The sequence below is a fragment of the Balaenoptera ricei genome, chromosome 6, assembly GCF_028023285.1.
Source record: "Balaenoptera ricei isolate mBalRic1 chromosome 6, mBalRic1.hap2, whole genome shotgun sequence".
Classification (NCBI taxonomy): Eukaryota; Metazoa; Chordata; class Mammalia; order Artiodactyla; family Balaenopteridae; genus Balaenoptera; species Balaenoptera ricei.
In genome coordinates, this window is record NC_082644.1 from 89,552,443 (window position 1) to 89,567,352 (window position 14,910).

At 46.4% G+C, this 14,910-nt stretch overlaps 1 protein-coding gene across 2 annotated transcripts in view; it reads right to left on the reverse strand.

Moving 5' to 3' along the window:
* GABBR2 (gamma-aminobutyric acid type B receptor subunit 2) overlaps positions 1 to 14,910 on the reverse strand; it is a 347,953-nt gene that overhangs the window by 120,200 nt on the left and 212,843 nt on the right. For both annotated transcript variants that reach the window (XM_059925145.1, XM_059925146.1), the window contains exon 7: positions 9,239 to 9,475. In XM_059925145.1, the coding sequence (XP_059781128.1) occupies positions 9,239 to 9,475 (237 nt within the window). The remainder of the gene's footprint in view (positions 1 to 9,238; positions 9,476 to 14,910) is intronic.

The following is a 14,910-nucleotide window of genomic DNA, read 5'->3' on the forward strand; positions in this document are numbered from 1 at the left end:
TTGTAACTGTGTTTAAATAAACAGGGGGAGAGCAGCCAAGCAGCACCCAAGAGCACAAGATTTGGAGACACTTGCATTTAGAATCAGAAGACCTAGGATGTAGATCTGAACAAGGCTCACCAGCTATGCACCGTGGGACCCAAGCATAGCTACTTTGCCTTGCTGAGGTACAATTTCCTAATTCATTCAGTCAACAAACATGTGTTTCATAGACTAAGAGCCAGTATGATATAAGGCACCAGGGGTACAAAGAGGATTACAGGCCCCAGTCCCAGGGAAGGGGCTCAAAGGCTCACTGTCCAGTGGGAAAGGGCAGATGGACACACATATAACCCAGTGCAGAGAGGGGACCATAATATCCTCCACTATTAACATGGGGAGAGTTGTTCCTGCTCTCCCTCCCCTGCATCTCCTATGGTTGTTTGGACAGTTTTACTCCTCCTGCCTGGCCCAGGCCTGGCAGATAGGGGGTGCTGGGAATGCTAGCTGAATTAATAGACCTGACACCTAAATGGTTAAGAACATGGGCTTTTGAGTCAGCAAGATTGGGCAGCTTTGAATAAACTCTGTCACTGGCTACCTACAGGATGCTGGGTAAATCATTTATCTGCTCAGCCTGTTTTTGTTTGTTTTTTTAAGTAATGATGTGGTCGTTAATTATCTATATCATCAACTCATTTACAAATATTTATTACGCACCTACTATATCCCAGGCACTCAGTTCTAAGTCTTAGAGATACGGCAGAAAACAAAACAGACAGTGAGTGTATAAGTAAAATAGGGCACACGTCAAGTGGGGTAACTATTGTGAAGAAGAACGAAAGGGGTGAGACTGCAATTTTAAATAGGGTGCCAGGGAGGCCACTGCGAAAGTGACATGTGGACAAAGATGTGACATCGGTTAAAGAGCCAGATGCAGCTCATTGGGAGGAGCGCTCCTGGCACTCAAAATTACACATCCCCTGCTGGGTGGCTGTTCTGAGCATCACATTCAAGAACGTGTACAGTGCTCAGGATGCTGCCTGGGATATAGTAGGAGCTCGCATGATGTTAATAAATGTATTGCATTGAGGAACGAAGGAGATAGAGACTATAAATGTACCCTGAGCACAGGGCAGTCACACTGAGGATTATTATTATAGTTGTTGTTTATTACTAGCAATTAATTACCTCTAGGAAATGCTCCTGACAGTCTGAAGTCACAGAGGGCCCATGAGCAACTCCCTCTCCTCCTCAGACTCTGGGACTTGAGCCCTAGAGAGATGCTGATGGGAGAGACTGGGGAGGGGGTAAAGGATGGGTTTCTCATCCCATCCCAGCAAGATCCCCCTATCCCTACCCCAACACACACACACATGTCGGGGAGATTTCCACAACCTGCGTGAAACAGTAACACCAGCTTAAATTATCACAGCAATAATCTGGGCATTGCTATCAGCAGATTCGAGAACTATAGACCCTGTTAATACTTCTGTTGTCAGTTCTGATAATTTATTGGGTAGAAAAAGTCTTTTTAGTTTATAGAATCCTGGAAGGCAGCAGAGTAGGAGAGTGTGACTGAATTTCTCAATCATGTGCGGATTCAATCCCACAAAGTTAACTCAAGGTTACCAGTGTTTACTGAGCATCTTCCAGGTGTAAAGCAGTAGACGAAGTACTGTGGGGACCAGAGGGGTGAAAAACTGTGGTCGCTACAAATCTGGGAGCTGCTAATTCAATGGAGGATATGAATATGGCTCTCCCACAGGCTGACTGCAAGAGGCAGGGGTAGGAGCAGAGTGCAATGGAGTATAAGGGAGATGAGTCTGGAACCTTCTACCTGGTGTGGGGGAGGTGGTGGGGGGATTGGTGCTAAACTTAACACAGAGATAACAATTAGTTTACAGTAAAAATTCCCTCTTGAAAATGTTTAAATTTTCTATAAAGACACATAGGTGTCTTAGATTGGGTCCCCTAGAAGTAGAGCCTAGGACAGGGAATCGTGTGCAAGCGATTGATTAAAGACATGTTCTCAGGAGAAAACTGTAAGGGAGAGAGGAAAAGGGAAGAGGCCAAGCTCCGATGTGTTTTCAGGCGAGGCAAGCCTCAGCCTAATCATCCAGGGAGCCCTGGAGGCGAATCGCGCTGGTGTCATACCACCACACCAGCCAGTCATCGCTGCAGGCTGCTGGGGGGTGGGGTGTGAATCCCAGGCACCTCCAGGCCAGGAGGCTCCAATCGCCCAAGGTGTGGGATATTAGCAGGGGTACCTGCACAGCCGGGGGATGGGCAAACCTCACCAAACCCCTAAAAGGGATCCCAGAAGGTCTGGCTGGTCACCAACAGCATCTGCTGCCGTTAGTTTTTGTGTATGATGCTGAGTGATAATGCTTAGGGCCATGGGACTTTGAGTGGCATGGAGCTAGACTAAAGGGAGGAACAGAGGAAAGTCTGTGAGCAGATGCCTTCCACATTTAAGGTGACTATCAAATCCCCAGAGTGAATGGCAGCAGCAGGTAGAGAACTCGAAAGTGTTCCTGCAAACTTAATACAAGTTCATAGATTTGTTTATTGTTGAGAGAATTAAATGAGATAATGTATGTGAAACAGACTGGCACTTAGGAGGTATAGAATGATTGCTGGACTTGATTACGAACATTCCTTGATTAAGACCCACATAAACTGTGCTTTGAAAAATCACTGTTGTAATAGCAGCGGTAATAATAATAATAATAGTAATGAAGATGATGCAGTTATAGGGTGCTAAACACAGTCGTTATTTCTCATATCAACCCTATGAAGTAGGTTATATTTCCCTGCATAGATGAGGAACCTGAGGCACAGAAAGCTAAACAATTTCCCTGAGGTCACACAGGGAAAGTGCTGGACTGGACTGTGGCCTCCTTTTGCCTGACTTTTCAAATCTGCATTTCCTGTTACAGTTTTCACTGGCCATGCCCTGGGAAATGTGCATTTTATCTGAGTTTGCGGGTGGGCTGCTTAGCCAGGGAATAAAGGGTGAGAGATTAGGTTTCCAAACCAGCTCCTATGTTAACTTTGTGTATAATGCAATTCCAGTGGAACTCCCTGGGTCTGGGATGGGGTGGAGACAAGTGGGGTGCAGAGGAAGTTCTGGAAGGGTTTGCTGTTGATCTTGGGCAACGGCCAAGAAAGGCTCATGAAAGAGGGTCTCTTAGAACAGAAAACCCTGAGTAGCATTGGGAGCTAGCATGAGGTCACTGGGACAAGCCCCATTTTCTAGGACATGCAGTTGGCACATCACACTCAGACCACGGCAGAGCTTCTGACGAGCTCTCTAGTGATTGCGTCAAGGATAAAATCGAAACAGGTGGAATCATGAGAGTCCAGGGGACGGAGTCATGACTGGTTGAATGACCAGCCCCCAAAGGGGTCAAATCCTAAATTGGTAGGGTTTTCTCTACCTCTGGATGGAGCTCCTAGCGCTCTGTTTCTTGTCTCACTCAAATTCCACCTAAAAAAAAAATCTATAGGCTAAATGATGATATCAAATATGAGGCACGAATGGGTGGCTGGTGGGAAGCTTCTGTATTGGAGAATAAAACCAGGACCCCAAAAGATCAGAGAGGCAGGAGAGATGGGCCGACTTGAACAAGATGATGTTTAGCTCACTCGTGTGTGTGTGTGTGTGTGTGCACGCGCGTGTGAGTAGTGTAGCTTCCTATTTGATAAAAGATCAACTGCACAACTTCAGGGTCACAGTAGGGCCAGGCAACAGTGGTTGTGAAATAAATGGGGCTTCAGCCAACACACGATCTCCCTGGGATGAGGAGCTGGTTGGCTTCCTCTAACCACCTGTTTCCAAGAACTTAGTGACTGCAATCCCAACCAAACTGAGCTTACTCTAGGATGTCCTCTTTTCAGGTAAAATGTTGGTGGGGGAAGAGGGGGGCAGTATTTGAGTCTTAGTAGAGATAATTTTTTAAAAATCTTGCATAAAAACTTGAAGTTTAAGGGACACACTGGCAAAGGCTGGATTCCCGCTCTTCAGCAACAAACACAAATAGATCAATAAACTCTGCAAATTGCCACCTGCTGTCTTCATCACCTTCTTGGTGAGATCAATTAGCGATAACAGCTTTCAGAGGTGACTGCCTGAACCTAAGGCTGCCGGCCTCTCCTGACAGATGTTAAACTGAGATGTCCGGACCCACAGCTGGTTGAGAGAGGCTGGGCAGAGGATGAAGATAGGGTCTATTATTTGGAGGAACTCATGGGTCACCCTCTTTGCAGCTGTGATTGCTTCTATGTGAGGTCCACCCATAGGGAGTGAGGAGGTGATCACAGGAAACAGTTTAGCAAGAATGGGCCCTCTTCTCACACTCAAAGATATTACCAGGAGCCCTTTCAATTTCTCTATGGCCAGGTGCTCTTGGAAGCCTCACAGCCCCCAGCCAAACCTGGGGTGCATACTCTCAGTGACTTCCCAGAGAAACTATTACACACATTACACCTTCACAATAGGGTATAATGAGAGTCTATTAATTTAGCCTCTGTCATATGCACCACAAAGTAAATATGGTGTCGTTTTAAAAGACAAACCAGAAGAAACATTTACTAAAGGGGGAATACTGCTGGTTAGAGCCACTGTATCTTGGTCTGACATACTCAAAGGATGTGTCCATTTTGAGATCTGGTACATCACCTTTTTTAAAAGAGACTGGAAACTGGGAGGAATTAAAAAATCATCACTCAAGGAAAATTTAAGCTTTGTTTTTTTCACCTGGAAACAGCACATGCTCCGAAGCCAGCTTTGAAGGGTTATGGATATAAGCTTGTGATGAATTTAGTGTCTCTTCGGTAGAAAAGCCTACTTGGAGGAGTCTATTAAGCCACAGTATATGGCCCTGAGTGCTGGGGAGGGGGGAGCCTGGCACTGTACCTTTGCTCCCCAGCACATGGCACAGGGAGAACCTATAGCATGGGCACCTTGCAGTTACCCACACATGGAATTTTGCTTACTGAACTGTGAAAATCGAGGACAGCTCCTTGGTCTTTACTCCCATAAGCAGAATGAAGCCCTCCCTCCAAGGGTCTTGGGTTGACCTTGAACAGTGCCCAGCAATTGTTCATTTACTGTCTCTCCCCGACTGGGCAGGGAGCCCTTGAGGGACAGACCATGTTATTCCTCTCTATGCTCCCAGCTCCCAGCACAGGGTCTGCTAAGGAGCGAATGAATGGAGGAACGAATACATCTCTGACAGGTTTAAAATCAAAAAGTGTGTGTGTGTGCATGCACGTGCACATCCAACAGAGCTCCAAGCAATTCTCAAGGTTGTTACTTGAGACTCACCAGGACTGCTTGTTAATAATGGGGATGTCCTGGCGCTACCGCAAAGCCACCGGATCAGAAGTTCTGCGGCAGGGCTAGGAAATCTGAATTTTTAACGAAGCTCCCTGGGAGATCTTCATATATATAGAAGTTTAGGAATCCTTGCCCTAGATGAACGCCGCTGAGCTGGGATTCTCAGAATGCTCTGGGCTTTTGAGACCTAACAGCCAATTCGAGCCTGAGTTTCTGTCACATGTTTGGCAGAAGAAGGGTTTCCAGGTGAGAAAGCATTCTGAGATTTGCAGACCAGAGAGAGGTAATGACAGGGCCAGAACTCAGAACTGTGTACTCAGGGAATCAGAGGTGGCAGGACCCCTAGGCCATCAGTGTGCAGGTGGGGACACAGATCTCGTTCTCCAGTGTTCTCTGAGGAGGGTAGCTGGGAGGAGAGCTCCTTAGAAAATAAAAGAGACCTGGGCCTCAAGCTAAGCCAGACTCCTGATCTGGGATGCCTGGAAGAAATCTCTCCTTCAACACGCCAACCGGCAGCCACAGGCCCAGCTCCCAGGCGAGAGTGCATACTGAATCAATTGAAATTGAGTCATGGATATAATTAATTTAATGCGTTTAAATGATTTTCCGTATAGTAAACATGCTGAATGAGGGTGACCCAGAATAAAATGTCTGCCTGAGAGTGGAAAAATGGATACCGTGTGTGCTGTATAATGAAAACCTTTCAGCAAATAGAAAATGCTTCAATTTATTTCTACCTCCTGTTCCTTTCCTAACTCTTTATTTATGGCTGAACTTGGCCTTCCATGGTCTCCTTGGATCACAGGGACCCTTTTTATTTTGTCAGAAGATGGCCTTTTTTCTCTGATCAGAAGACAATTTTAATGAAACCTGTCTACAGCTCAGTGACGAACACATATTAATATGTGACAAAGGGGATAAGGAGGAAGGGAAAAAAAACTAAAGAAATGTTTCACTATTGCAATCTCTTTCTCAACTAACGGAGGACTTGTACAAAGAAGAGGGAGAGGGCAGGCCCATCTGAACCACCGTCCTGCCTGAATCAAACCTTCTTTCCGTGTGACTTTGAAACTCCCCCTCTGTACCTCAGATACTCATCCACAACCCAAAGGGGCTAAATCTGAGGATCTCTAAGATCGCTTTCAGTTCTGACATTCGCTGAATTATGAGTCACAAACCAGAGCTGGCAAAAATGTGTGTCAAGGAATTTCCCATTAAAAAGAAACTCATCTTCAAGCTGGTTAAAGCATTTCAGGCAGCCTCATCTAATTGCTCATCACGTAGGGGTTATGTATTATTTGACAGCACTTAGGAGTAGTTATAAATGATTTCCACCTAAGGTACATCAGGCATCTAGACAATATGCTGAGTTCTAGGATTATGAGAGGCTTCCTAGATTCTGTAGCTCTCTATCCGGCCATTTCAACTTGGGATACTATGAATTCATTCTATTAAATAAGAAACAAAGTGTGACGATGACCTGAAAAACTGTACCCACATTTTGAGACAGCTTCACCACAATGCTACCGGTGGGACCCCTGGCGAATCCCACCCCTCTCTAAGGCTCAGTCTGTGAATTTGTACCATGGACAGAAAGGACTTCCGAGGTACTTGGTGCTCGGTGGAGCCTTTCTGAGGGAGGGGTCTCAGGGGCTGTGGGGCGGGACATGGAGGGGGCTGATCAGGCAGGGCTTTGGGCTCTTCTTCCATTCACCTGAGAATCTCCTCTTTAATTTATCTTATACACCAGGCACTAGGTAAAATTTTATAACAAAAGGTTCTGAGGATAAAAAAAGAATTTTTGAAACCACTGGGCTAAGGAAAGTTGTTAAAGCTTCCAGTCTGAGTCTAGTCTAGACATGTCTTTTGCCAATGACTAATTAGAGCCTTTACTTCTAAACTGTGGAGCAGATGCCCAGGTCTCAGGTCAAGAGTGGCAATATTCAGGAATGTGGAAATCTCCTTCTTATAGCAAACCTCAATGCTCCCCAACGCCCAGAGCAGTGGTTCTCAAACTCTACTGTGCATTAGAATCACCTGGAGGGTCTGTTAAACCACAGAGGGCTGGGCCCCAACCCTGGAGATTCTGATCCAGTGAGTCTGGGGTTAGGCTCAGGAATTTGCATTTCTAACCAGCTCCCAGGAGATGCTGGTACTGCTGGTCAAGGCGCACTTGGAGAATCTCACTGGCCTTTAAGATAAAAGCCAGCCTCCTTAGCTTTTCCCTGCAGAACTGGGCCCCAACTTACCTTCCCAGCCTCATCATCCTCCCGTCCAATATTCCCGACAAAGTAACTGTCCCTGCTGCACGCATGCATCTTTCCCGTGCTCACCATGCTCCATCTGGCCGGACCGCCAGCCCCACTCTGCATGTCTAAGGCACAGCTCAAATGCTGCCACTTCCAAAAAGCCTTCCATGACTATTTTATCAAAGGTCACAGAAATCCCTCTGGGCTCACACAGTCTCTCCTATGGTGCTGAGCACTTTTAACCTCTTCCTGTCATTTGAGTCCAGATCTCAACCCCGTATCTGGGCCACAGGCTCCAGGACAAGGAGCCCATTTTACTACCCTGGCGTCCACACCACAGTCTACACTCAGCACCTGCACAAGCCCTGGCCTGTCAGACCAACAGAGCAAGCCTGAGCGTACGCACAAAAGAACACGAACATGTAAGAAATACACAAATCAGCTCATCTTATTTACTCCCAAGAGAGACTGATTCTCTAAATGACTCTTCAAATTAGAACAAAGGACAGCACTTTAGAGTCCATTTCAACCAATTCTTTAAGCAAATTTTCCTTATTTTCTGGGAGCAGAGTCAGTGACAAATACATCATCATGAGACATGAATAACTACCATTTATTGCCATTACCAGAAGGTAGTGTGATGCAGCAATTAAGAGCTAGACCCAGGTTCAAATCCCAGCTCCACCTCTGATTAGCTGTGGTACTTAAATGCTCTGAGCTTCAGGCTCCTCACATTTATGGGATGATAATAGCACCTACTTCCTACAGATGGCACACGGATGCAGTGAGACCATTATTAACTACAACCACCACTAGCATTTACTGAGTGCTTACACGGGCCTAGCATTAGGCATGCATCATCGAGCTCATCTACATAAAGTGTACCCACGTTTTGAGACAGCTTTGCCACAATGCTACTGGTGGGACCCCTGGCAAATCTCATCCCACTCTAAGGCTCAGTCTGTGAATTTGCACCATGGACAAAAAGGACTTCTGGGGTATTTGGTGCTCTGTGGAGCCTTTTTTGAGGGAGGGGTCTCAGGAGCTGTGGAGAGGGACATGGAGGGGGCTTAGCACATATCTAGCACATAATAAGCATTCAAGAAATAATAGTGATTCTTATCACTGCTAATTTTCCTGATTTCCGCGCAAGACAGATATTATTATCCCCATTTCCCAGCTGAGAATCTTGAAGCTCAGAGCAAGTAGCTTGCTCAACAAACACTAGCAGTTTTTAATTTGTAACAGCTAATCTTTATGACTACTTTGCCAGGTAGGTATTATTCCCATTTTGGGGATGAAAACTCCATGGTCTGAAGATGGAAACTTGAAAGTGAAGGCTCAGGATTTGAACCTGACTTTGGGTCTAGAGCTTCTGCTGGCCCACCCCACCCCTCCACCTGGTGGATTCCACCTGCTCTGTGTGCGGTCAACTCACTATGGCCTTTCTAATCCATGAGTTATAGAGAAGCAGTTTCTCAACATGTCAGAGGGTGTTACCGCATGTGCCCGTTTCAGCAGCCCTGCAATCGTAAAGCCCACAGGAAGTTATTTCAACAATTGAGGAAATGGACTGTATATCAGAGGGCCTGTGGCACAGCCCCTCTTGCCTTGTATGTCTCTAAGGGGCACTAAGGAAAGCAGAGCCCAGGGGCCTGGGACTGACCGTGACCCCGAAGAAGTTGGTCTCGTTCATGGCGTTGAGGATGATCCTGCCCAGTGTGTGGTCCGTGTAGTTGAAGTCCTGGATCCGCTGGTGCCGGCTGCTGGCGTGCAGCGTCTCCATGGCCCTCTGCAGCGTCTTGGCGATGACCCAGATGCCATCGTAGGCGTACCCATGGAACTTGCTGGGCCCCACGCCTGACCGCTTGTTGTTGTACTCTCTCTCATACTGCTGTGGCGTCTGGAAAACAAGGAGACCAGGGGACACCAGGTTATATCCAGCAGGGACATCAGGCACATGGTGCTGAAAGCTGACACTCCCCAAAGCTTACTGTGAGCCAGGCACGGTGCTAGGCTCTTAAATGTGCATTATCTCATCTAATCCCCACAACAACCCTGTACAGTGGTACTATTCTTATCTCCATTTACTTACAGATGAGAAAATTGACTCAGGAAAGTCAACTTGCCTAGGCCCAAGTGAGTGGCAGGGCTGGCATCTGAACCCTGGCTGTCTGCCAAGACTAGGCTGAAGGAAAAATGTACTCTAACCAGGCCTCCCCCTGACATTTGCAGGCCTGGAGCTAGAGCATCAGTGAAGGCCCACATACCATATGTCTAAATATTAAGTTACAGGCAAGCAAACCAATTGTTCAGTAAAATATTTTCTATCTTTCCAGCACAATGGGTTAAAGGAAGGTAAATATACCTTCCTTAGGATCTGGAAGGCCAAGTTTGAATTCAGAAGTCTGGGGCCCCTCAGAGCTTCAGTCTGGACACAGCAGCACAGGGCGGCTGACCTTGCTCTGTGGTCCACCCACCCTCTTCTCTTCCCACCTGGCTCTACCCCACAGGCCAGCCAAGCTCAGTCCACACTTCCTCCGCTTTCCAGCATCAGTAGCCCCTTGACCATCCGAGAAGCTCAGTCCTCCCTAAAGAGGCTCTTTGGACCCTAGATGTGGCTCCAGGCATTTGGGCACGGAATTCAGGGCATGGCCTTAGGAGGGGGGAGGCGGTACAGGCTCCAGGTGGGCAGGGCCCCATGGCCTTGTGAATTCTGAACCCCATGGGGCCTGAGTGAGGTCCTCTTAGAGCACGGGGCCCAGGGCAGGTCCTAGTTGCCCAGGTGTAAGGTCTGTTCTGACCTCTACATTGTACCCTTCCCTTTCATCTTCCATAATATAGTAGGGTCTGTGAATAACTCAGCATTAAAAAAAAAAGAATTTTTTCCTCCCATTGAGCTGAATTTCATAAAAGAATTTCACTGGTAATATTAACATTCTGATTGAGGCCACAAAGTAATGAAACTGCCTTTTTACTCTAGTCCCTGAGGCTTACAGATCCAAATGAATGCCGCTCCAGGGGAACCCATTACCCTCAGCCCTTCTGTGGGCTTTTTCTCAAATCACTTCTAAACTTCCCTGCCAGAAATGTCATCAGAGCCCACAGCTTAGTCTTTGGAAAAACCCTCCTTGGGGACAAATCACACACAGAAACCATCAACTCATTGTCAGTTTATACCAGAAAAGGCCCTTAGAGATGGTCACACACGCCCCCTCAACCTGCAGCTGGAGACACAGAGAGGTCTAGAGATTTGGCCAAGGTCACACAGTGTGTGTGTGTGTGTGTGTGTGTGTGTGTGTGGCTAGACTGGTCCCATTCCAGCTTTGCTGCTTCTCTCATGTTTGACTTTTGAGGTCCTAACTGCCTTCCACCCCAGGTTGTTTGGGGCCAGGTCTAGTGCCCAAGGAGGGTGGTGAAGTTGAGCCGTCGAAGGCTGGGTTGTTCCATGGCTGGAGCTCGAGTCCCTTGCCCTTGGCTCAAGGTTTAGCAGAGCCTGGGTACAGCCAAGCCCCACCAAATGTGGAACCTGCAGGCGACTAAATCAGGAATCTGCCTGACCAAATGTGATTGGTGTCCCAGCAACAAATCCACTGCCTTTTTTTTTTTTTTTTAATCATTTGGCTCCTATTGGATGGCTCAGGTTTTATCCATTTGTAATTTCCTTTGGAAATGCATCACATCCAGCCATCACTATTCTGTTCATCACTCAAAATACCCGGCAGAAGCTCTTCAATTCCAAGGGTTCTTCAAGGAGACAGCACCGTCTCTAGCCCAGCCCAGCTTCTTGAGCCCCTCCTCACATGAAACTGCACCCCTCCACCCATCATCTTTCGCCGTCTCACTCATCAGGGAGCATGAAACAGTCCATTATGAAACTCTCTCTTCCCTAAACCTTTTGCGTCCTTGGATCACACCAAGTCTGTTTGCAGCTTGGGGCTGTTGCACTAGATGCTTCCTCTGCCAGAAAGCTTCTTCCCCAGCTCTCACGTGATATTCTCAGCACACAAATGTCAACATGTGTCATTTCTCAGGGATGGCTTCCCTGACCAACCCTTTCCAAAACCTCCTCCCCGCCAGGCAATCTCTATCCACCGGTTTTATCTTCTTTATTGCACTTTTCACTTCCTGCAATTTACCTACCCACAGAATTAAGCTCCACGGGGTTAGGGATGTTATCTGTTTTGATCACAGAACCCAAAACAATAACTGCAGAGACCCTTTCTAAGAATCAGTTACTCCATCTGAAAAGCAAGGAGGTTGGACTAGGTGACCTAGAAGCTTCCTCTTAGCTCTCGAGGCAGGAGCCTGACACAGCAGTAAGAACACAGGATTTGGAAGCAGGCCGACCTGTCCTCTAGCCCCAGCTCTGTGGTTTACTAATTGTGACCTGGGGCGGGATCCTATCTCCTCCAGGTCTCTGCATCCTCCCTTGCTGGGTGGCCATGACGGTTCCATGAGATGAAGTGTGCAGAGCGTCAGTCCTGTGTCCAGGACATGGTAGGTGCTCCACGAATGCCAGCCACTACTATTAATAGTACAGGTGGTTGTTCACCTGGCCACCTGGCACAGCTGCTCACCCAGGACACCCTGAAGGCCCAAGACCATGCCTGTGCTGCTAGGGGTTAACAGCCCTCCAGGGCATGGATGTCCTACCTTTACTTCCTTAGTTAATTTCCAATTATTGGACATTTAGGCTTTTTCTAATTGTTCCAAATTACAGAACTGCAAAAAAGCATCCTTGTATCTAAATTTTCTGAACACACACTGGTAATAATTTTTATTTATTTATTTATTTTTATATTTATTTTTGGCTGTGTTGGGTCTTCGTTTCTGTGCGAGGGCTCCCTCCAGTTGCGGCAAGTGGGGGCCACTCTTCATCGCGGTGCGCGGGCCTCTCACTATCGCGGCCTCTCTTGTTGCGGAGCACAGGCTCCAGACGCGCAGGCTCAGTAGTTGTGGCTCACGGGCCCAGTTGCTCCGTGGCATGTGGGATCCTCCCAGACCAGGGCTCGAACCCGTGTCCCCCGCATTAGCAGGCAGACTCTCAACCACTGCGCCACCAGGGAAGCCCCGGTAATAATTTTTTCAGAAGAAATTCCCAGATGTGTAATTGCTGAGGCAAAAGGTACAAAAACCTTAAACGCTATTCACACATATAAAGGGCCAAATTATCCTCCCCAAATATGAAAAGCTAAAATTCCACTCTGTATGAAAGTACCCATTTCCTTGCATCCTGGACCACAATAGGTATTTCAATTTTTAAAATCATTGTCAGTTTCTTAGGTTAAGAAAAAGAAAAGTACATCTCACTTTAATTTGCATTTCTCTGATTAATGATGAAGAGTGAGCTCCTTTCACATATTGATGGGCAACTCTCACTTCCAAGGTGCGTTTCCTCTTCTTGTTACGGTGAGAGTCACAACTTTTAAGGATGCTTTGTTTCAATGCATCCTTGTTATTTTTCCATCTTTCACTATTTGGCTATATTTTTCTTTATTTCAAAAGGCAATTTAGGTCTATTTCAGGCTATTAATTCAGCTATTGGCTATTTTTAAAGTATTAAAAATTTACTTGAATGTCTATTTATCTAATTAATTGTTTAAGCATAAAAGGAATGAGGCCCCTTTGGCCTCTTCTCTCCCAGATTTTGCTGCTGTGAGTCTTTCTCTGATGCAGGCAAAGGCATCCAAGCGCTGGTGGTGTCTCTTTGAGTCCTGTTTGTTCAACCTGATGATTACATTCAGATGACATTTCCAGACTTCTTCCCTATCCAGGACATGCCACTGGGGCATCCTTAAAGGTTTCTGTGACCCTCTTAAAGTTGGAAGGGGGAGTCAGACCTGAGGGGAACAGACACAGTATGGTCTCATCAGGAGGTAAATGAGTGTGGTTTTTTAACTTCTTTGATATAGTTTATTGGTGATGTTTTTTGTGTGTAGACAGTAGAGGGGATTAAGATCAGACTGGGGATTAAGATCAGACTGTTTATTCAATTTGACATTGGGGCCAACACAAGCCCCTATATATTTTTTAATATGTACCACTTGTAAATCCCTATCTTTTCTATCTCATAAAACTGTTCTTCATCCAGGGGAAAGGGGGGTGGAGGACCCTGGCAATGTGGCTGTTTACCTCACTTCTGTGCGTAGAGTCCTTGGAGTGGGACACCAGTGTAGCTTAGCTCTGAAAGGTGACCTCATTCTCACTGTCTTTGCAAGCACCGCGTTGAAGTCATTGCTACCACACTATATCCCAGACCATTCATCACTGTTCCCAGGTGAAGCCGGCACAGATCTCCCTCAGGCAAAACAATGACAGCAGGAAGAAACACTCTCACAATTGTCGGAGAAAAAGTAATAGTTGTTCTTAAAGCAGGTCTCCAATTATTCAGGGCAGAAGAATTTCTTCCACTGTAAAGCAGACACTGAAAACTGATTGATTACTCATTCTCTGAGGTCAAGTTTATCATGAGAGGCTAAAAGTTTCTGAGAAAATAACTTTATATAGAGAGTCCCAATTACTGACACATTGTGTTCCACATATTTTTGAAAGGCAGTTGTTGGAACTTGAAACATATTTTCATACAGAAACTATGTTATAAATAGTGGTTAGGTTCCCAGGCTAGCCCACATAAGCTTGCTACCTCACAGTATGACTAAACTTTATGGGTCTGTCATTCCAGCAGAACCAAGCCGAGTCCTGCTTTCTAGGAGAGGTGAGGCTCATGGACAGAAGAGAGGAGAAGGAGGAAACATCTTCCACATCTCCAACTGCCACCCCCCAGAGTGGCAAAACTGGCAGAGTCTCTCTCTAGCATCCCTTGTGGGATGCTAGAACCACAGTCTCATTTGAAAGGTACAGTAGGGGACAGTCTAGTGGTTCTTTTACTCCAGTTTGTAGGTCACCCAGGGAGCTTGTTAAAAATGCAGATGCCAGGGCCCTACAGTTTGTTTATTGTACCTGTGGGATAACTTGGGCATCTGTATTTTTAAAAATCCTTTAAGATTTCAAAATACATAAATTGGTTACCACTGATTAAGTCTCTCTTACAGTCTGATTCTTGGATTTTCTCAATAGCAACTTCCAGGTATTTGTTGAGCCTTTTCTGAGACTCCTCCAGTGTTGGGAAGGTCACTATGTCTTCAGGGAGAGTCGTCCACTTAAGGGATGCCTGACATCTATAAGACTAGTCTTCCGGATACAGAGTTTACACCTATCTCCCTGTAACTTGCTATGTCTTCCTGTGGAGCCACAATGAACATGTCTGCTCCCTCTTATCCACAACAGCACCTCATATTGCTGAAGTCAGTGACATGCTTACCCTGTCCCCTATAT